The sequence below is a fragment of the Boleophthalmus pectinirostris genome, unplaced genomic scaffold (assembly GCF_026225935.1).
Source record: "Boleophthalmus pectinirostris isolate CB_2022bp ecotype Guang Dong unplaced genomic scaffold, ASM2622593v1 HiC_scaffold_6, whole genome shotgun sequence".
In the NCBI taxonomy this organism is placed as follows: domain Eukaryota; kingdom Metazoa; phylum Chordata; class Actinopteri; order Gobiiformes; family Gobiidae; genus Boleophthalmus; species Boleophthalmus pectinirostris.
The window spans coordinates 19,101,115-19,125,480 of record NW_026571447.1 but is presented as its reverse complement, the minus strand read 5'-3'; the positions used below and the strand labels follow the sequence as shown (position 1 = coordinate 19,125,480).

The 24,366-nt window shown below is 37.8% G+C and overlaps 1 protein-coding gene across 4 annotated transcripts in view; it reads left to right on the top strand.

Moving 5' to 3' along the window:
• rims2a (regulating synaptic membrane exocytosis 2a) overlaps nt 1–24,305 on the top strand; it is a 97,589-nt gene extending 73,284 nt beyond the window's left edge. For 2 of the 4 annotated variants that reach the window (XM_055163239.1, XM_055163237.1), the window contains 8 exons: nt 708–808; nt 3,833–3,999; nt 11,860–12,104; nt 23,196–23,337; nt 23,412–23,524; nt 23,640–23,741; nt 23,827–23,966; nt 24,054–24,305. In XM_055163239.1, the coding sequence (XP_055019214.1) occupies nt 708–808; nt 3,833–3,999; nt 11,860–12,104; nt 23,196–23,337; nt 23,412–23,524; nt 23,640–23,741; nt 23,827–23,966; nt 24,054–24,257 (1,214 nt within the window). In that variant the 3' untranslated portion in view covers nt 24,258–24,305. Of the gene's footprint in view, nt 1–707; nt 809–1,989; nt 1,993–3,832; nt 4,000–11,859; nt 12,105–20,816; nt 21,101–23,195; nt 23,338–23,411; nt 23,525–23,639; nt 23,742–23,826; nt 23,967–24,053 lie in introns of those variants that run through there. The other 2 variants (XM_055163238.1, XM_055163240.1) reach the window with 2 other exon arrangements.
• The last annotated feature ends 61 nt before the right edge of the window (nt 24,306–24,366 follow it).

Here is a 24,366-nt window from a genome sequence, read left to right as displayed (position 1 = left end):
ATCTATGGCATCCGTTTGGGCTGCATGTTTGACTCGAATTTTTAATTGACTCTCAATTTCTGTTTCAGTTTTTAATCTTATCTTTTTTGTGTGCAACTAAATTAAGTTTGTCCATTTATTTAATCATGACTTGACATTGAAAATCAGATACATATACAGTATACACTAATTTAAGTAAGTATCAATGGCTTTTGCTGAGCAGTTTTAAAATAATTCTTGAACCTTATCAGAACTATTATAAAACCACATGGTAAGATAAAGATAGTAGTTTTTGTGTTCAAAGTGGCAGTCTATTGTATAGTGCATTTCATTTTTAAAATGATCATTATCATCGGTATCAAGCCTATTCCTTCATATTGAAACTGAGTCTGAAATTTTACTTTTGTGACAACTACCCGACATTACTGACTTTAGTATATATTTTTTCTTAATTTACTGAACAATTCACTTCAAGATGTCTGACAATGAGCCATCTTAGTCTATATTAGTTTCACGGAAAATAGTTCTTGTTAGAGGCATGTGTAGTGCTTTATTGCTGTTTTGTCTGTTTTGGTTGGTCCTTGGCTTCTCCATGCGGTGTGTCCCTGTCATAGCTCATGGCCCATGGTCAGCTGATGCTTGTCTCTCATAACCCTTTGATCCTTACACCAGGCCTCCCTTCAGAGATCTTTGCCCCTTTGGTCTAACTGTGCCCTCTCTGCTCCTAGGTTTGGACATGGAGGAGCGCACCAGGCAGATGAAAATGAAGATGAACAAGTACAAACAGGGAGCTGGCTCTGACTCACGGCTGGAGCAAGATTATCACAAGGTAAAACTGGCCACTTTCTCTCACTGTGACATTCTGTAGCAACAACAAAACATGTCTGAGCTGTTCACCTATTAGGTTGAGCTGTACTGGTGACATGCACCATTACGCACCACTCAAACACATCCAGATATTTGCCTCTGACATACCCTCTGCTGCCCAGAGGTCTAGATATCCTTCAATTATAGAATAGTTGTTGGTCATCAGATATTACTTAGAAGTAGTTGCAGTAGTACATGGTCCCTACATTCTATCAGATGAGTTAACCAATAACAGCCATGATTAACATTGGTTAATATTATTAATAGGGGTGTCAAATTATCGCGTTAATTGCGATTAATTAATTACAGTCATATTTAGCGCGTTATGTTTTTTAATTAAAGTTGCTTTATTATAAAACCTGTTTTTATGTGTTGTTGGGACAATAACACACACACACACACAAAAACCACATTTATACATTTTTTTATTTCGGTAATTCCTCTCATTGCCGGAAACCCACACAAAACGCGCGCAGTAAGAGCGATGTGAACGTCATGTTAAAGTTGGCGGCGTCAGGCACAGTGGACGAGGTCGTAGAGCCAGTAGAACAGAGTCAGCAGTGCACAGGTAAAAACACATTCGTGTCTTGGAAATTATTCTCCCGACGTGAAATATAAAAGAAAATAACTAATATAATATCGCCTACAACTTAAATGTCACTGGTGAAAACAACCTGCATAGGCTCATGATGTCTGCACTACTGTCCTATAGTGACCTGCGACACGAGGGGACACGCACACAAACACACACAAACAAACACACACCTTCATCATCGTCATTAACCTGAGAACGCGCGGACCACGTTTCCTTCCGTAGTTACTGCGCGGACACTGACGTGCTCCCGTGAGCCGCGTGTGGATCGTGTTTTCTCGCGTACGCGGCGTAAACCGCGCTTCCTCCTGTGCGCCTCTAAACCAGAACTAACACCAAGACTAAAACCAGGACTTATCCAGTCCAGGACTAAACCAGAACTAAAACTAGAACTAAAACCAGGTCTAAACCAGGACTAAACCAGAACTAAAACCAGAACTAAAACCAGGTCTAAACCAGGACTAAACCAGGACCAAACCAGAACTAACACCAGGACTAAAACCAGGATTAATCCATTCCAGGACTAAACTAGGACTAAAGTAGGACTAAAGCAGGTCTAAACCAGGACTAAAACAAGGACTAAAACCAGTGATCTCATATATAAAGCATTTCTCTATCAATAATATTTTTAATATGGTTAAGGAAAGACTGGACTTTTTATTGTCTTTAAGTAGACAAAAGTTATTATGTTCAGATTTCCTCGTCTTTGCTACTTTACAGCAAACAGTTTCTTATTCATGGAGACTTTGGAGAGATTTGTTAAACAATAAATGACTTTATAAAGTCACTTTTTAAAATCTATATCAGTCTTTTGATCTGCCACAATAATGTAATAATGAATTTAAATGAAAATACCTCAAATTGAAGGCTTTTCTCAGCAATTTTTAGGTGAGATTAAAATGAGATTAATTAGATTAATTAATTACAGATCATAATTAATTAATCTCTCAATTTTTTTAATCGCATGACAGCACTAATTATTAATATTATAACTTCATATTATATTTGGTGCTTTTCACATATTTTAATATGTTTTGTCAATAGATATTACACTTTATTGTATCTTGGTATAATTTATAATATATACCATGACATTCTTTACACAGGATCCTAAACAGTCAAATTGACACTATTGAGTTAAGCAGTGCGACACTGAAAGTTAGCAAGTGGTGTTTAGCTTGGCCTCAGTTTGACTTCTGCAGAACAGGAAAAGAGTTTTAACTTCAGCCCTTGTAAGTCTGTAGTATCACAACTGTTGTGTTGACACCTCCTTATGTAATTCTTTGTAACTAATAAAAAGAACATTAAATTAGGAGGTGTCCCTCTTGTGCCTGCTTTTTCTCATTGGAGTTGTCGACAAAAATACAACAAAAATATTTAGTAAGACACATAAACACAAGCTGGGTTGTCACTTATAAGTTTAGACAACCAACTCTTGTCCAAGTTGTCTGATATTAAACAGCAAACTTCCTAGAAAACATACACACACCACATAAAATGAACATAGATTTTAATGTCAATTTTTATGTAAATTTAAACTATTTACCAAGATTCTGTAGAACAATAATTTTCAGCTTGCACCTTCTTGGAGCCCATATCTATTACCTGTTATTTTATTATAACAACAATGTTTTACAATCTCACAAATCGCTCATTATTATCCACTTTATGTATTAACCAATTTCTCTCTTAGAATGTTTATCAAAGCCCTGAAATTAAAGTTAGCAGTCTGTTTTTAATTAGTTTCTGTCTTTATTAAAGGTTCATTGTGTAACTTTTCAGTTAGAGGGTTAGTCAAATTATTTTCTTAATGAAGATGTCATTGATTTGTCTGGAATACAGTACCACAGTTCACCTTTTTATCTTCATGGAAACCAAACCAAACCAAGTTATAGGTCAAATGTGTGGAGAGGCACCCCTACTCAAAATGCCTATTTTTGAGCAATGAAACCACCTGTAACTGAATAAATGCAAGGAAGAGCTGTTTAAAGTGATACTGTGGAACATTCCAGACAGAGCAGTGACTTATTCATTGAAACAAGCAGAACAACCAAAAAGTTACATATTACACCTTTAATCTAGTTGGGCACATCAGAAATTGAACTAAACTGGAAATAAAAGACACAACCACTGCTAGAGTAGGACCAAAGAAGTCTAGATCAATACTACACTGGGCTTAAACTAGGACTCTTTTTTTTTTTTTTTTTTTTTTTTTTTAAACACAGTAACCTTAGCTCCTAGTTAAAATTGTTAATTGTATATAATAAGATAAGAGTGTCTTTTTTGTGGATTTTTGTGGACCTGCAATACTGCTTTCCAGTGATGAGCACTTATTGCATTAGTTCATAATAGTTATTGTTTTATTCATATGTACTTTGTCCTTTGTCTCCACAGAGGTCAGGCAGAGATCCACGGGGTTCAGATAACTTGTCGGCCAAATCTTCGGACAGCGATGTGAGCGACGTGTCCGCTGTGTCGAGAACCAGTAGTGCCTCTCGGTTCAGCAGCACGAGCTACATCTCTGTCCAATCAGAACGGCCGCAAGGAAACCGCAAAATCCGGTAAGCCCCACCTCCAGCAGGGCACAGTGGCACTTGCCTTACTGGTATCAGAATGGACAACCTCTCATTAGACTGGCCCCTTTGTTTCTTTATACCCTGATCAGGAATAGCATTACTACCAGGTGAAATGAGCACACATATAATCTTAATTTATAGCACATTTAGTGGGTGTTTGTAGACTAACTGCAAGGCAAACAGCTAATTTTGGATTAAATTGTCAGGGTATATTGAATAACTTTTTTGTTTCCATTCTGCAATGGTCAGTTTTAGAGATCGACAGATATTGGTTTTATCATTACCGATGCTGACACTAGTTGCCAATAATCTCTGCTGATGTTTTTTGGTTGATATATAGGGCTGATTTTGATAATTTTCTCTAAATTATATGATTAAAATTTACTACAAACTCATCTAAAGCCCTTTTTTTTACTATATATTGGATAAAAGAGAAGTGTAGTCACATTTTGCGCAGTGTCCTTTTCACAGTTAAGTGTTCAAATAAATCTTTATACATATTCTTTAGACAGCTTGATGGGCCAAACTAAATACTGGCCTCTCTTGGAGATCGAAGGCTGATAGTCGATACACTAAAAGGTTCAGGGGACCAAAAACTGTTTACATGCTCACATCAGAATTTATTACTACTAGATCAACAACATGTTTTAAAGTTCATATACAGGAAAAGTAGGTCCTCAAGAAGCATGCAAAAACATATGTTTAAGACCATGTGTATTTAGCATATCATTATACATTTATTGATCTCCATTGATTAGCTAATGGTTGTTATGCTAAACCTGATCGTATGGCCTAGAGACAATAAAAATTATGTTTCATGCAAGAAAATGCACACTATGATTAGTGTGTCATTTTCTTGATTTGATGAGTTCAAGTTTGGCTCCTTCTTAGAAAAAAAATGGAACCAAATAATTGAACTCTCTATTTTTACAGTGGTGAAAGGTGGTCCATATTTGATAATAATAATAATTAAAAAAAAAAACATGATTAGTACTTTTTGTTGTTCACATCAAATCAATGCAAATACAGCTTCATTTGCATGGTGCTTTTCTGTTAATGCATATATGTGCTTCTATTTCTTTGATGCTTTATATTTTTGTCTGCTCCTGTCTTTTTGACTTTTCTTGTTGCTTTTTTTTTTTTTTTTAATTCCTTTCTGCTTTGCATGGGCTGCTTTCTCTGTCTCTGTCTGCAAACATCAGCCAAATGCGATCCAGGAGCCATTCACGGGAGGGGGAGGAGCAGCTTGAGAAAGTGCATGAGGAGGCAGAGGAGGCAGGGGGAACTGGTGGGGGGCAAGAAGGCAAGCGGGGCAGCAAAGAGAGCACAGAGGGTAAAAAAGTGTTGGCAGATAGCACAGATTTAGTCAAGGAGCAAAAGGAGGATTTGGAGAAAGAAGAGGAAGTGCACCAGAGGAGTGTCTCAGAGGCTGATCTAAGGTAAAATGTGTGGAAGCCTATTAGACTCCTGCTAACAGCTCCAGTGTCCCTATGTGACCCTTTAACCTGCTCATGATGTAAGAGTGGTCCTAACAATCCCATCCTACACTATATGGAGATTCACTGACCCCTTAGACAAAGTATGTATGCCTCTTCCTGTAGTCACATGGGCAAGCTGCATGGTTTTGATTTAGGCCAAAACAAGTGGGAAAATGAATGTAGTTCATTTATTTTAGTAGTTCATTTCAAAGTGAAAATAATTTATGGACAAAATATTTGTTTCTTTTCCTGTAATGATCATTTTGGTTTGCAGAAAAATGGTATTTGTCCATTGAATAATACACTGATTTAGATACCATAGCTTCAAGTATCTGCCAATACCCAATATCAGTCAATACAGTGCTCAGACTGAAAACTGTATTTAACTCCTTTCAACAAAAATAAAATAAATGTGTTATGGAGCTGTTATTTATCTAAAATTCCAACATTAGGAGTCTCTCTGTACCAACTACTAAGCAATCTAATTACATCAGTTTATATGTCCAGCCAGGATATCTGCTAAACCAATATTTGGAAGCCAATATCTGATCCACCAAATGTTTTAGTATCAGCGCTGATATCCAATACCAGTATCGGATCAGTGCGTCATTAGTTTTAATCATCAAAACAGTAATGATAACAAATAATGCTTGGGAATTTTTTACACATGCTGCTTTAACATATGGATTTAACATTTTGAAGTGAACTACTGAAATAATTTCACTTTTCTGCAGTAATGGTTATTGATGTGGGACAGGTCAGTGTTAAGAGGCTCTCTCCAAAGACCCCTGGCACGTGTGGCGACCAGTATAATTATGACCTGATTGCGTGATTATATTTAACACAGCAATACTTTATAGCCACTAGAGATTCTGGGTTAATTTCTATAGAGAGTTGAGCTATAGCAGATATAAAAAGTGTGTCAAGAGCAAATTCAAGAACAAATTGGGAGTGCCTGATGGATGTCTTATGATCCCATAATGCTTAATACAGATTTTACAGTTTATACGTTTTAGACTAAAAGCTCTCCTGGCCACAGCAGAGACAATATGTTAAAAAACTATAGATCCTCTTAAGTGATTAGGGCCGTGCCTGGGTACAGTCTGAAACACATCTTACATAAGAAAAGCACATGGCAGGAGTATGAGGGCCATTATCAAGAAGGGCATGTAATTTGAGACTAAAGAGACTAAGGATATTGCATGTTTTTTTTGTGCTGAAGTTGATGAATAAGTGTTTTGTGTTATGCTGCTCCTCTGTTAATTTAGTGTTTATTTTTATATTTAAGTGTTCTATCTCCTCATATTTTTGAGTGTCACTTAGCTGCTATTCTATCAGTGTGTCCAAACCGTTTCCTTGTCCTCTTCAGCCCAAACGCCTTACCTGAGATGCATTCAACTCACTTTCAGCACATTCATTGTCAATAACAAAGATTGTGTGTCATCTGTGTCCATACAAACTGAAAGTGATTTGAGTGGTGTTATTGAAGTCTGGTGATTGAAAACATTTCCTATATGACAATCCCTGATTTCTTCATGACAGCTACAGTATAAACATCCACACATCATCCACTTATAGTAAATACACACTACATTAAATATGACAAATATATTTCTATACAAAGAAGTGCTTTAATTTATCAGGGGAATTATTAATTACTATGTTATTATATATATTATGTTGCATTTTATAAACATTATATGATCCACTGATTTTGCAAAATTTTAGACAAATCAGTAATCACTGATCCAGCTTTTTTCAGTTCCAATACAGATACTTGGACTTCAAGTATCTGCCAATACCTGAACAGATACCAGTGTAGGGACAAAAATTGCACTTCTTTTCACTTATTACACAAGAGATGCAATTGCATTATGCAACTGTTTATCCTTAAAATTACAGTTTTGTATGAATAAAAGTTCATAATAGTCCAAAGTAGTTTTATTACATCCAATTAAAGGTCCAACCAGGATATCGGCTTAATATGTATCATGTAACTGCTACCCGATCTAGCAAATGTTTCAGTATCAGCACTGATATTTGATACCAGTATTGGTATCTGTGCATCCATAGTAATATATATTTCTTATGTTAAAAAATAAGAGCTACACCAGGATTAAATTACCACAACAGAATAAAACTAAACCATGAGTACCATTTTCTTGTACCAGATCAAAAAAGGACTACAATTTTTAATTAAATCAGGGTGTATATAAAGAGGGCAAAACCAGAACTTAACCCAATCTCAGTCTTTATCTAAACCTGAGCTAATCCAAGACCAAAGTTTGACTTGAGTACAACTACAGGTGTGTTCTTAGCTACACAGTTTGAGAGCCACTTGTCTCGTCATCCGTCAGAAATGGTTTAGGCGTTGTACTGCTCACATCCCTGTCTGTTTGCAGTGCTAAGATCTACTCAGTGAAGTATAGTGGTATCCAGGATAGGCCAACCTTATATTACCCCTTTATAACTCATCTACTATGCATTCGGATGTAGTGCAAATATATCTATCTACCCATTAAACAGTCCGGTTTGCTTTAGCTCAGTGTCAACACATGCGATGCTGAAGGTACAATATGCACTCACACGTATGGGTCTAAGCTGCCGACTGGAAGATGTAAGGAGCTTTCTGTCAGCACTTTTTAAAATCCCATCTCTCTCTTCCTCTTAACATCTCTCTTTCATCTTGATTAGTTGCCCAGGTAACAGGTCATTCATGTGGTGCAAAGTAAAGCCCGCTGTTTTTGACTAGCACAAACCCATCACTGCTAAATGCACGGGAGGGCTGTTTACTCTAACCTTTGTGCATTAGAGCCAGTGAGCCTAGTGAATAACAGTAGTCCAAACACCAGGAGTGCGCTTTAATATGCAGTTTTAATCTGTTTGCCCCCTTACTCCCTCACAGACCATAACTTAGAAGCTGTGTTGACAGGCGCTTGAGTATGATAATAGTCAGGCCAGCAGCATGGTTACCACGGAAACGATCATTCTCACCTCGCCTCATCATCTTGGGATAAATTATAAGCAGATTTGAATAGAGAAGCAGCGTGAACCTGTCTAACCTTTGCTGTCTGGACTAAAGTAAATATTAATGCAGGAGAATTAAAAGGGTATTTGGATAAACCTTTTAGAAGGGAGCCCAATGGAAAAAGGAAGTCATGATAACAGTCAGAGTCTAAGCATTTACTGTAAATGCTTCTTGGCTTTTTGGTGTTTTGTACATGATTGGTAATACTATTTTGTGTGCAGTAGTAAGCTTATCTGTTATCTGTAAACAAACAAATAAGCAACTTTTTACCATTTAGAAGTAAATGACAATTAATTTAGGCACTAAATAGCAGGTTTAAAGTATGTTGATCTGTCTTAAACAATATCTTATGCTACATTAAAATACATTGTAAGGGATTTAGTTCTTTAAATATTTATGGGCAAGTAATTACAGTCAATAATACTGTGCCAGTCCCATCCTGAACTGTGTAAAAAAAGTTGGCTGATACAACATCTGCCCGTCTTACCACTGGATGTAGGTTCTGGCAACATTTTAATTCAAGTTTTTTTGTACCAATGTAAACCCCCCTTGCAAGCTTGATTCACACTGTGAGGAAATCTCCAAACACTTTAGCATGACAACAACATGTTTGCCTTAGATGGTAATGAACAATCTGCATGATGAGTAACAGGGCGTCCTGGGTTGAGTGGGAGATTAAGATTTCCCCAGAATCCTTTGGGTGCCAGGTTGTGACATGCAGGGCATCCTCACAAAATACAATGTAATAACCAAATTGTAAATTGTAAAGTATAATAGTTTAAGTTCCAGTAATGTTTAATTTTGACAGACTAAAGCTATAATTTCATAAAAACTTTTTGCACAAGATTTGTTCTATTCATATGTTCTCGCGTCATTGTGTTATAGCAAGATGTCAGACAGTGTATTTGCCAATGGCAGTACGGATGAAAATTAGCCTGCGTGGCTAACTCTGGCACATTTACATGTTGTAATAACACTTGTTAATTAATGTGCACTGTACTGTCCCACATTTACTAAATAAACACACATTTGACTACATTTAATACAGAGCTCAAAGTGTAAATTGCCATAAACCCTTCTAATTATTATGTTATTACTACCTAATCTGTGTACTTTTTTGGTAAATCATCCAAACATAAAGCATACTAATTTACCAACATCTTGGCACAGAAACCTGTCATATGTACTTTAAGCAACTGGAAGCTATTGCAGTCATACTCTTCTTATACATTGTTGTGACCCATGCCGGGTGTTTTAATGGAAAGAGCTTATGTAATTGAATCCTCAGAGGTCAGTCTGGCCTCTGTTCTGATACCTGCTTTAATAACCAAGGGCCCATGCTGAGCAGATAAAGCGCCCCTCACTGAGATCTTTCTCAAAGAGCATATTTTATAATGTCACCTGAAGCTCATTGCCCTGTGGAGCGTTTGTAGCACATACACTGTGCTCTGGTACAGACTGGCCACATCAGCCATCAAAGACTCCAGACAGGCCAGTGAGGGGGACAGTACAGCAGACACAAAGCTCAAGGGGTGCCTGAAAACATAGACAGGTTTTATAGACCTTGTAAATGTGTGCAAACAAATACATTCTAAATTAGACTAGGTAACTAGGCAAAAGTGAAGTGGAACGTAATAACATAATTTTAATGGATAAACTTGGATTAGCTACGAAATGTTATAAAACATAGATAAATATTTTATTGATCCTGAAGGAACATAAAAAGAAATAATAATAAAATAAAAATCAAGTTTTTTTTTAGCAAATAATAGCTAGTTGCAAATGACTCTTAAATTATATGTTAATTTAACTGGTGATTACTGAACTGAGGCAAAAAATGTGTGCCTTTTTTTTTCACAGAGAAGCAAACTAGCAGACATTCATCCATTTTAAATTGTAGCTAATCTACATACAGTAAGTAGCTCTCACTTAATAGGTTGGGTTCATGTTCTGAAATTTGTTGATAAAGAAGTAACATGTTAAACCATCATTTCTGTGCCATGATTAATTGTAATGAATGATTTAATTGTCACAGTGGGTTGTATCATTCTCAGTTTGGGGGGCACAGCTCTTCTCCATGGCTTGTCTGTTCAACACTGTGAAATGGTAGAGGTCAGAAACTTTAATTAATGAACAGTGGCCTGGAGGCTTCACAAGTTACTCAGCTCATTAAAAATGCAAGGCCCGTGATACAGAAAGTCATTTGTCTCTTAAAGATAATTTTACTGGCAGGGCTAAAATAAGACCTCAAATTGGATTCTGTTCTACTTCTTTTTTAGACTGGAGAACAATGGTGGTGGGGGGGGCTTTTCAGTTTTTACTTCAGCTGTCACAGGATAAAAAGTTAAACATTAGTATTATTAGTCTATACTGATTTCACAACAAAACAGAAACCATAATTTAAAGGTGCACTTTTTGTTCGGGGGTCCGTCACCTGCTTGTTTCTTTTTTGGATATGTTATTGCTCTGCCTGGAATGTTCCACAGTATAACAACTACCTTACATTTACTCAGTTACAGGTGTTTTATAGCTCAAAGAGACTTAGAAAAACAGAAACTGGCTGTGAGCAGGGTTGCCTCTCCACAAATCTGACCTGTAACTTTGTCTGGTTTGAACAGAGCATCTATTAAGCAACAACATCTCCACAGAGAAAAGCATTTGATGGACTTCTCCACCAGAGAAATTACACAATACACCTTTAGGATCATGTTTTGATACTCGTACAGCACACACTTTAACTGAGAATGATCACTGCTTCAGAAAAAATCCAATTAGCATTTGACCCTAGCCTGGATTCTGTGACAGTTTTAGGTCTTAAGGGACATTTGGAGGTAAAAATGAACTGATTTACTCCTGGTGCCTGCTCCACTTAAGTATATTAGTCATGTACAAATGAGAAGCAAATTGGACTGAATGCATAGAAGGATCGTCTTACATATAGTATATGCAATGAATTGCACAAAATACAACATGAAAACAACTATAGACATAGATATAGGCATAAATAATATATTTTTGTGATTTCAAATCAGTCCTTTTTTTCTATAGTTGTTAAGACACATGATCATCCCAATAAGCTGCATGCTCATAGCCCACACATATCTCCACACTCCCACAATGACTATACTGTAAGTCATGAAAAATTTTACCTGAATTCTGTCCTTTTGTCCCTCTCCACCCCTCACTTCCTGGTTCTCCTGTCCCTGTCCTAAATCCTTCACGCCTTCCTCCTCCTCCTCCTCTTCCTCACGGTGCTCTCCATGGGCCTCCTCTCCCCTCTCCTCTATCCCCTGTCTATTCCCTGTCCTACTGCTTCCTCTGTGGCGGGTTGGCTGACAGTGACTTTGCATCCAAAATGAAAAACAGGCAGATGGGCTCGTCCGGAGGGATGAACATGACCAAGAGCACAAGTATCAGCGGTGATATGTGTAACCTGGAGAAGACGGACGGAAGCCAGTCAGACACAGCAGTTGGTACGGTAGGCACTGACGAAAAGAAGAGGCGCTCCAGTATTGGTGCCAAAATGCAGGCCATGGTTGGCATGTCACGCAAGAGCCGGAGCACCTCTCAACTCAGCCAAACAGGTAGGATGCCTAGCCAGCATTTTCTAATTTTTACATGTTGTCTTTCCAACTTTTTGTTTTGTTTTATGTTAAATGTTTAACTACTTAACAACTTTTTTCCTCCTCACCAATGATGTAGCATTTAACAGTCCAGGATGCAAGACCAGCTAATCAAAGCATGTGTTTTCTAATTATGTTTTTATTCTAGGACAAACTCATTTACGTTTTTTCTAGGTTCACAGGATGCCAGTTGTGAAATGTTTTAGCAACTTTTTATGATCTTTTTGTAATTGTGATCCACTTCTATCATGGCTTATATTCTTGCTTCTTTTATTACTTTATTATCTGGCTTCTTATTTGAGTTTGAGTTTGAAATATAAATTTGAAAGTTTTGTACATTCAGGATTTCATATGGTTGAAATGGATTGCATTATTACTCCTTGTTTTTCCAGGCCAGGGTATTTTTACCATTCAAGAGCACTCAATATCTGTCTGAGAAAAGCTGGTGCAAAACGGTGTGAAAAACAACATAGCAGGTGGTGTGCGGTGGTGTTTTCTGGATGAGTGGGGACTGTTGTGGTGTAGGATCTGTCAGTGTGTTTTGCTTGGCAGTTGTAGCTCCCCTGTGGGTCCCTTAAGTGTTTAGGGCCTTTTCATCTGTAGTATTCAAGGCTAAAGTGGTCAGTAATAACGTGTTTGGGCTTGTTGATGGTGTGGCGGAAAGGGCTGCTGGATGTGTGACCTGTGTGAGGACAGGGGAGCAGGGCTCACGTGGCTCTCCTCTGCACCCCTGGATCCGCGTGATTTGCCTGCACATGGTCTGCACTATCACTGTGCATTAATAATTCACCCTCTCTGTCATATTTCAGTGTCAAACCACTTTTTGGTATCATCTTCTGGACTGAGCTGGCCAGTGTGTCCCATTGCATGCAAGGCTTTTTGTATCTAGTATAGATTTTTCTTGTATTGTGTTGGTTGTAATATTGTTGTTGTAACACAACCTACATTTGGAGAAATTTGTCTGTGTCTGAGAAATTTGTGAAATCATCTTGCAGATGCTGTTGATGGAAAATGTGTATATATTTTTTAAACAAAATTAATCATGTCCAAATTGGTAGAAGTAGCATCAGTACAAGCAAATATTTACAACAGAACTCATAGGAAATATGTTACAGTTAACAATAATAAAGTTAGCTGACTGTAGCAGTCACTTTACATGTTTATTTCCTATAATCACTGTCTCTTTCTGCTGCACAAACTCAGCAGCTCTCAAAGAGCTATCAATGTGTGGCCCAGGGCTCCTAAGTGCATCACATGGACTCTGAGAGCGAGGCCTGTGTCTGCTATTCAATATTTAAAGTCTCTTTTCTGCACAAACACCAAGCTGCCTCCGCCCTACTTTGTACTGCAAGAACTGAACGCAAATGATGTGTGGTTTTATTGTGAAACACAGTGTAGAAAGCATCTTTGGCAAACACATTTATACAGAGTTATATAGAGCCGTTAAATATGCTCCAGACTCTTTACAATAATAATTTATTTAGTTCACACTGGTGGTGAACTGGTGAACTGGTGGTGGTGAGTGATTTCTGTAGCCACAGTTGCCCTGAGGTAGAATGACAGAAGCGAGTCAATCTGTGCAACTGGCCCCTCCAACCATTATCTGCCTCTTGCACTCACCTTAAGTGTTAATGTAGAATGTGTGCAAGTGTCTTGCCCAAGGACACATTGACAAGTTATGAATGTAAAGAAATGATGGTTAGTTCTAATGACTAATATGACGTTCTGTAGAGTTAAATGTATTGCCATGTGATCTTCAAAAATAATCTGTCACTGAACTTAAAAATAGGCAAACTAAAAAATCATTTTAATGACAGAGGTGTATGGTTTCTGTTCTACAAAGAATCAGGGATAAGTGTACTAGAGCTGTTTCATCCTGAAGATACTGTAGATCTATTTTAGACTGATATTGTCTTTTCATGAAGAGACTTTGTAACACTATGCTAAGTGCATGCATGTGTTGCTCTGGGGTTTTGTGTGTTAGTAGGATCATCATGAGTAAGCCGAAACATCAAATTGATTTATTATACTCAATTGTCCAGTGGAGCAGTCAGCAGTCTTCTGGGCGGGAACATTATGCTTGAAGCCTAATCGAGAGCCACTTTATTCCCTACTACAACCAAACTGCTGCTCGGCCATCTGACTCAGCTGAAGTCCAAATCCTGCACGAATGCTAAAAGCCTATCTTTATTCATTATTGTCTATGTATCTATTTAGATCAGTCCACACAGCTTAGGCAGTCTCAGTCAGTGGTGAAACAAAACATACCGGTATTTAAAATGTAAAAGTAATTTCATAGTGATAATAGTAGAAGCAGCAGCAGCAGTAGTAGTAGTAACAGTAGTAATAGTAGTAGTAGTAGTGAGATTACATTTAATCATTTTTAACTTTTGCTGTAATTTTGGGGTGCATATTACATTTTTAACATATTGTTCACCAGGGCTACATTTGTTATGGGCTAACAGTTTTCTATACCTTTATAACCATAAGTTTTCAATTTATTGCTCACAGTTGGTGATAATCCCACAGTATGTTTTCTTCATCTCCTGTGATGGTCCTTCAGAAATGTAATCACAGCCAGTGCTCCATCTCCTGTTTTATTAAGTGTGAACATGGGGACAGTGTGATTGTGCTGGAGATTGGTCCATTACAGACAATAATGATGAGGGGACCGGGAGAAGCAGTGGGGAGTATTATTCTGAGTATGTGTCAAACCAGGTTGAGTTCATTTAGTTCATTTTAATGCTTTGGCCTCAGCCCTGAGTAGTCTGGTTATGTTATGTGCCCTGCACTCTCATGTGACCCTGACAGACTATTCAAAGTAATGGACAATAATGAATTTTGACCCGATAAAAGAAAATTAGCTTTTTTTTTTTTTGCATGCAAGTTGGAGCCTACCAACCTGTCTAAGTGAAGTGACATAGTTATTTCCTAGTCCTTCTAAAATGGTTCTCTAAACCAGAACTAAACCAAGACTTACCATGTCTTTCAATTATAGACATAGGAAATCCCAAAATCCCCTGGATGGTTTAGTAATTTTTGTTTTAGTTCAGTAACTCAGTGAGACCAGTCCAAGACTGATCATTTGTAGAATGCCACAGAGAGGATTATATACAATTTTAATATGTGTGTGTTTATATACCTCTGCCCGGTTACTGCAGCGGTGCTAACACGACTACAGACTAAAGTGTCTGCCATCTCTGAGTAGTGGTATTGCATTATTAACCCAAACTGTTTTGTTCCCAACTGTTATGTATTTTCAGCTTGTATAGACTTAGAGGGTCTTAACATATTGCAGTGTATGACTAAAACAGAGGTAAGTGAATGTATTGTGCCTAAAATAGTAAGGAACAATGCAGCACTCCTCTCATATGATTTGGTTTGACGTAGTTGCGGCCTTCTTTCGTATGTGGTGAAAAAGCTGAACTTTAAGCTTGTAGCCATAGTCATTTATCATTGAGACTTGAGTTTTGGTGCCTATCTCAGCAGCTCCTCCAGCTATAGCCTGAGTCGCTAATTAATCTCCTTAGGGGCCCAGCAGACATGCGGCCCTCCAGATGATGCATGATGGGAACACAGTAGACCAGGTTGGAGCGCTGCACTGGGACACTAGCGACAACTGCTGCTTCTGCCCTCTCTGTAGCAGCTTGCATACTCATTCAATTACATTGTTGTATAGGGACTGTATTTTGTTCTTTTGTAACAGGCCTTTTTAGCTTGCGCTGTGGACCTGCGGTGACCTAAAGTGAATATTGTTTCTGATCGAAAGAGGAAACCATCTTGCTCAAATAGGGACACCTAGAGGTCTTAGTCTACCTGTACTATTTAGGAATGCACCGATACAATACTGGTTTTAGATATGGATGCTGATATTGAAAATTTTGGTGGGTCAAATATTGATATTGATATTCCAAGATATTGGTTCAGACGATGTCCCAATTTAGTCTATACATTGGTGTAATAAATTGTATTTTTACAAAGCTGTTCTGTAGTTACAAAACATATTTGGATAATTTTTACCTTATGCTGTGTTTAAAGGAAATAATATATATTTTCAGTCTCTGCTCTGTATTGGTTGATATCGGATATAGCCAATTTATCAACATCAGTACTGGAACAGAAACATCTAGATCAGTGCATCTCTAGTATTGTTAAGACCACCCTACAATTAGTATCTGCAAATAATAGCTTTCTTTAGTCATGATATACTCTGTGTATTGTGGCTCAGTGTATTAGGAATTTCTTTATGGTGGTTTGACTGTGTGATTCTAGACACGTTGTATTGTGATGCTACCCCATTATTGAGCAATTTTTGTTTCAGCAGTAGTAAGAGCAAGAGTTGCATCAGCAAACTCAAGCCTTAATTATCACAATGGTGATTTTGGAGTTATATAAAACTAGATTATTGAGCATGTAGTTAACATTAAAAACACATTTTAAAAAGACTTAATTTTAAGGTTATCGGTCTAAAATATAAAATATGTTTTTTTTTTGGTGTAGGATTGTTCCACAGTATGGCATTAAACTCCACCAGACTCTCTGCCAAAGACAATGTTTAGGGTTTCATTTGGATTAGTGTTACTTAAACTACTTTTTCTCCCTCCATGTATCATAAACAAAAACAAAACAGATTCAATAGTCATTCAGCTATGCAGCATATTCCTTCCATTTTTGCTCTTACCTTTCAGTCTCTTTTACCTGTAGAAGACATTTAGCTAAACTTAGAAACATCATTTAGCTAAACTTAGAAAGATCACAAATTCTATACTCACATTTGAGCACAGTACATTCTAGTTTGCATTGTACTTCATCTTTCTGTATTTTTAGATTTGAGCTAGTCCTAAAAATACTCTGCCCACATATGATTGTTTTTTCCTGTCAGGGGGAAGTTTGGTGAGACATTGATATTATGGTCTGTTTAGTCATGAACTTGTGTGAAATTTGCCACAAAATAAAGTTGTACCATGTTCCTCTTTTGCTGTGAGAAATCATCATGCTTTGATGACCTACAATCCAAAAACACATAATTTAATATCCTGTATGACAAATTTCAGTTTTCACTTTATTTTTATGGCTCAGTGTTTTGCTTCAGCCCCTTGCCCACATCCCGTCTTAAATAGCATCTCACAGTTTCATTAAGTGCAATAATTTTCTCAAATGTGTCAAGTGAAAAGCTCCAATGATTTTGTGCACTCGTTCTTAAATGTCTCTAGAAATTGCTAGTGTTTATTTGTAGACGGTTCGAGAACAATTTGAATACTTTGAGTCTGTTTTTGAGTAATGGTAAAGTCAATATTGTACTTTACTTGACACTGCCTTTTTCTAGCTCAGTGGTAAATGCTTTTTAGGTGGTCTACATCAGAAAAAAATGGGTACCATATTTTATTAAACTACAGTGACTGTAAAGTGTAGTTATTTAAGGCAAGGTAACTTTGTTTGTTTTTGTTTTTAATAAGCAAAATTTGTAAAAATCTAAATAGCTTATTTACCTGATATGTTAAAATACAAATAGTTATCATGAAATGAACATTAAGAAAAGAGAGCAGAATTAGAATCTTTCAGTCATCTATCTGCATATCGTTTTGAGCCTGGATTTAAACATTATCAGTGCAGAGACCTGTTTTACATCTTCAAGAAGATTTCAGCCAGGTGTTAGCTGCATGAAACTAAAACCCTGACTCCCCGTGTTTAGTCCTGAGTCTGGGCACCAGCAGGAGGCCTGTCCCTGAGGTCCACAGAGTGTGAGGTGGTTCATATGGCACTAACAGGTCAGAGGTATTTTAATATGTAGTTATTGTAAAGTGTCTCTAAATACAGATTTGTCCTGATTTTGGCATTATTGTATTTATTTATTTATTCATATAGTTTTCATGTATCACCTTTTTCCAAATGTTATCACAAAAATCCAAACATGACTTTTTAAAGCTAGTTTCCAATAGACATTCCAACAAAGCACATTGTATTACTGGTTAAGGCAAGAGTGACTAACCAATGGTAGCTTCTTGGCATAAAAAAAACCCAAAAACATCATCATACTGAAAACTAAAGATGACATAGACCTAAAATTAGCAGTACGACTTCAGCACACCCTCTTTCAGTCTCTTTCATTTATTATGATAACACCTAAATAGCAGCACATTTAATCAGAATCACTATGTCCTGCCAAATCTAAATGGGAAGCTCCAGTAAATCTTGGCTTCAGTGAATAATGTAAACTGGGAAGGAGACAGGAGTGGGTTTATCCACCTTTGTGCATGTATGGCTGCTCGTGCCTCTTTAAGTGCTCTGTGTGTGTGTGTTCTGTGTACGTGTGTGTGTATCTACTGGCCCTCCATTAGACTCCAGTTTACACTTCGCAGCACCCGGACCATGGTCTGACGCTTGGCCCAGTCACCCTCATCAATCACTAGCTCCTCCAAACAGGTCTGTGTATGATCAGAGCGCAAAGGGGAGGGGCTAAAACATGGACTTCTGGGATATGACACTCCATGTTTTGAAATAGAGAATAGAACAAGAGATGCTTTGGATGCTTGTGTTCTGTGGTAATGGGGTTTCCAGTTAAACATAGAATCATCAAAGGATTGGACAGTAACTGATCCAGTAGACAATAGGTCTTTTACTACTCATGCTTCAGAGAAACTGGTGTACATTTATGACCACAGAGGAAGTCTGTGTTTAATCACAAAACAGAACACATTATCTATGTGATCGGGATAATACTATAATAATTTTAGTAAATATTCGTATTTATAGTATATATTAAATTAAGCCATTTACTATAGAAGATTAAACAAAAATAATTGTATTTACTGAAAAAATACTGCTGCTAATACTACAAATAATAGGCTACAAACCAACAAAATGTTACTATTAGATCAAGATCAAGAATAGATTATCAGTATTTGCTGTTTGTGATCAACTTGTGAAACAACATCAAAAATTACTTAAATTGGAACTAAAGTTTGACGAATGTGAAAGCATGAAAGTGGCTTACCAGCATTAAAAAATATGAATGTATCTTACTGATAAAGAGCTGTGTATTAATTACAATGTAAAATTAATCTTTTTATCTTGCAATGTCTTTACACAGTACAAATACAGCCTCACAAGATACACTGATTGTTGTTTAAAGCCCTTTTATTACATAAGAAAATGGTTCACTGAGGAAAGTGCCACATTAATTAACCTTATTTTCTTGTATCTGCTGCTCTGGGGATGTTGTGGGAGTACAGGGTCTCTGGGTCTTTCAGCAGATGCTGAAGCTGCTGTCTGAGTGTGTGATTTATGAAAGCTGTATGCGTAATGATGCTTTGGCTTTCAGAAAAGGATAAATGCACAGTTGGTTATTATTATATAGTTTTATTAGTCTCCATGGCATGAACCATTAGAAGACTATTAGGATTTAAACGTGGAATTGACAGCACTTAACTGTTACCATCTATTTATAAAGATGTATTTGTACTTCCGTACGGCATAGTCTTTATAGTATTGCACTGTTTTGTTCACATATGGGTTCCTCAGTTGACCCCATTGAACAGTGCAGTTGGATGCCACACTTAAGAGGTTCTTTACTGGAAGTGGGTTGCTCTGTGTTTGTAACAAGGACATTTTCTTGAGCTACGACACTGCAGAGTCTGGTTTGTTTTAATATAATGCCCCTCTTTTTAACAGTCGTTCATGGTCTCTGCTGCCACTGAGCTATTCAAAACAAAGCCCAGTGGGGGTTTTGAACTGCGTCAAACAGCAGCTTTCTCTCCAGAGCTGATGTGTATCAAACAGACAGAGACAACATGTCTGCACATATGTTAACACAGGGATCATCTGAATCGAGCTTTTCCCTGTGTAATTAAAAAAGTCTGAAAGTCTAAAAGTATGGAACCATTTAAATGTTGAGGGTTGTGTGCAAACAGTCACATTATATCTTCCTGCTTTACCCTAATAGTATATCTATTTTGTTCAAAAAAGTCATTCATCATGTTAAATGTTAAATGGAAAGTGGCAACCAATCAAATACATGTTCAGCAAAATATGCAGTGATGATTGCTGATTTATTAAGGCTGATATTTCCCTAAATGTCTTATTATTCATTATAATCACAAAAGCTATTGACTAAAATGTGTTTATTCTAACAAATAAATAATTAATTTCCTTGTTTAAATGAACACAGTCTTCCCTGAAGAACTGTGTTCTTTTAAACATCTTGCACAACTTTGTCAAAATGATTTAATGACGGTTAGGGAGTAGTGGCTGTTGGCTTGGTAAATGAACAGTCATTTCTCACAGTGCCTGGACATTGTGAAAACACAGGGCTTTGAGGTGAGCACGTGAACACTGAGTGACTATTGTGTGCCTCAATGATCTCCAGTGAAGCTGATCAACACAGCCAAATAACAAGAATTCATTCAATCAGACTCTATAGCTTAGAGAGGGGATTGTATATTATTAAGAAAAGTTTAAAGGTTTTAGTGAGAAACAGTCCTAGGAGTGAGCTGAGTATCAGTATCACTGGGTAGAGCTGGTTCACCCGCAGAGCCAGCCAAGGTACGCCTGAGCATCCAAGCGCTCTGATTGGCTACAAGCGATGCAGCTATTCCCCCTCCCCCCCGGAGAAGACGAGGTGCTGCGGCAGCGTCAGGCTCAGACAGCACAAGACCTGGACTCTAAAGCATCTCTCTGTATATCTACTACTCTGAATGCAGAATACGGAATAGTGTTACAGCAGATTACGACCTAGATCAAATGTTCAGTATAGACTTTTGTAACTTAGAAAGACAACCTTAGTATTTTTTGAGACAAACATCGGATTGTGACGATGGGGAGGCAAAGCAGTGACAGCTCAGCCCCGGCTGCAGGGATGCGGATACAGCGGTCCCAGAGCAAGATGAGCCTGTCTGCGTCCTTTGAGGCTCTGGCAGTCTATTTCCCCTGCATGAACTCCTTTGATGAGGAGGATGGAGGTAAGAGACAGGCTCCTGGGTTGAGGTGCAGTGCAGATGTGAATAGAAGATTATTGACATGGCTATTGACTGTGAAGTGTAGCAGCATTGCACAGTAATTAGTTTAATTAGGATCATTGGGATGTTTTAATTGCACTGATGACAGTGCAAAACGGGTTTTCTATACTGCTCGTGACATAGGTTTCATTAATTCATTGTATGCAGGTATTATCCTATACTTTTGTTACTCTTTCTGGTTTGGTCAAATATGCACTGGGTTTGTTGAATATTTCTAAAACTATCATACATATTATTAAATGTTTTGTCATGTACTTCAATATAGAAATTACTATTTTTATTAGGTTGACAGCTTGTACCACACAGCCTCTTTTTAGCTGCTGTCTTAAGCTCAGTTGTTCTAAAACATCAGAAATGTAAGTGTGAGTATCTAAAATTGTGTCAGACAAAGCCTCCTGTTAATTAATAATGCTATGTTCACACTGTTTTTTTGTTGTTGTTTTTTTTGAGTCATCTGATATTAATAGCTTTAATATACAATGCTTATTGTTTTTGCTATTTTTAAATGTTATGAAAAAAATGTGATTGTGAAAAACTAAAATACTTTTATTCACATTTTATCATCTACAATATATTTCACATTTTGTATTTTCTAGTCTATGGTCCCAAAAAAAAAAAAAAAAAAAAGAGTTTGTAAAAGTTTGTGCATAGTTACACTATACTTTGCCTATACTTTGCAATTGTATTATTTACATTTGTATAGTTGTATAGTTGATTTACATACAGTGTAGTACAGTGATTTGGAAATGAATTATTTTGGAGTTGATGGATTTGGTGTGAAAAGCTCTGTTGACAATATAGGGCATGATATAGGACACGTAGCCTGGATCAGTCAGTCAAATTAGTCAACAAAAACTGTTCAAAATGTCTTATCTAATGGGAACATACAGTTCTCACATCAGTTTTCTACTCTTCCACTGAAATTGTGAATGGTGGAGAAGGTCTTTGAGCAGATTTGCAGCCAACGTCACTACCAACCTCTGCTGCTTGGGGCCTATTGTGTGTTGTGTGAAGAGCAGGAAGAGGAGGCGGAGGCTAGATGAATGAACCAGATCTCAAGGTTGAAAAGATGAGACTCTGTTTTACACTTGTGCGAGATAGGAGCGCAAGGATCAAACCTGTTATTCTCTGCACTTCCTTGGCTCACGGAAAATAGAGAAGAACATGCACAATATGCCCCTGACGATGGGCTTGCACGGCCTACAGTCGAGTTGTACTTTAGCCATTCAAAAAAATAACTTATCAGTTGTATTATTACATAAGGGAGCAGTGAATAGAGGAATGCTTTTAATCAAGTAGGAGCTTGTGGCAAAGTTATCACGACTTTGATTTGTGCGACTTTGATTGCGCTGTGACTTCTGGGAAATAAAATAAGTTTGTCCAATTTGCATTTGTTATGAAATCAGAAGTTGTTGTTGTTGTCTATGTCATCTAATTAGCCTCTGATTTGAATTACTGAATGATTTGTCCAGGATATTAGAATTATAATAAAGCATTCATGTTGAGGGTCATTTATATTAAGAAACTATGACTTGTGAGTTTCCTCTTATGACGACATGACATCTTTCTTTTTCTGTAAATGAATAAGTGAATGATAAGCTGTAATTCACATGTATACGTAGCTGTTGAGTATGTTGGTGTAACTGATACAGTATATGGGAGCGCAGGTGTGTGATGAGAGCACATTTGCCACAGGCCTGGCCACGTGGATCTAGGGAGGCAGCGGGGAGATGAGCAGCAGAGGGCCAATGGTGCAGGCAGCTGTCGTCTTGAATCAGCCAAAAGTCTCTGTCGGGGGCGGATGCACAAGCCTGGGTTAACACGGGATGTTTGTAGGCTGGGCTTACTGTTTAGAAATGTACATATTGTTCCTTTCACTGAGGTCCTGGCCTTTTGTTGCTATAGCTGTTCTAAAAAAACTCCACTTTAATTGTCAAACTGTCCATGTGAATGTAAAGTTGCATGACTCAGAAAGTGATTCATTGGCTTTAATGGCAGTGTCCATCATCATTCTCCCTCTCTTTCCCCGTCTGTGTAGAAGCTGGAGGGAAGAAGTTGCGTAGCACCATCCAGAGGAGCACAGAGACAGGGCTGGCAGTGGAGATGAGGAGTCGCATGACCAGGCAAGCCAGTCGGGAGTCCACAGACGGCAGCATGAACAGCTACAGCTCAGAGGGAAAGTAAGGATCAAAACAAACATTAAAAATACTTGTTATATATTGAACATTGTATTTAACTGTGTGTATTTTTTTAGCCTCATCTTTCCTGGAGTGAGGCTCTCATCAGACGCACAGTTCAGTGATTTTCTGGATGGTCTCGGTCCTGCCCAGCTGGTTGGACGACAGACACTGGCCACTCCTCCAATGGGTTAGGATAACTTTATTTTTAACTGTTTAACATAGCATGTAGATTTTATCCTCTTTGTTAATAGCACATAGTCAACCATTTCTTTAACACACACTCTTGAACTTGTGTTGCCCAGGTGACATACAGATCGGCATGGTGGAGAAGAAAGGAGCGCTGGAGGTGGAGGTAATTCGTGCTCGTGGCCTTGTGGGAAAACCAGGTTCCAAGGCACTGCCAGGTAATTTCATTTGTCTGCCTATAACCAAGTCTTAGAATCATTTTTCGTGCACAGCATTTAACAGTCTGTCTTCTCTGCTCCACAGCCCCATATGTAAAGGTTTACCTTTTGGAAAATGGGGTTTGCATAGCCAAAAAGAAAACAAAAGTAGCAAGAAAAACCTTGGATCCTCTATACCAGCAGCAACTGCCGTTTGAGGAGAGTCCAGGAGGGAAAGTTTTACAGGTGCAAATATTTAATATTTAGATATCATAAATCAGTGTCCAATAATATTTTGAGATGTCATGTTTACTGTGTTTTGTGTGTGCCTAGGTCATTGTATGGGGCGACTACGGACGTATGGACCATAAATCCTTCATGGGTGCAGTTCAGATACTGTTAGACGAGCTGGACCTGTCAAACATGGTGATTGGCTGGTTCAAGCTCTTTCCTCCTTCCTCACTGGTGGACCCCACTCTGGCCCCACTGACACGAAGAGCTTCCCAATCGTCTCTGGACAGTTTCTCTCGGTCATAGCAGCGCGTGGACTGATAGCGTTGTTGTAGCAGCCAGTGTTGCGATACAGGTCACGCCCCCTGTTACACTGCATGCTTGATGTTGTGTCTTCTGAGCCTGTTCTAGGGGT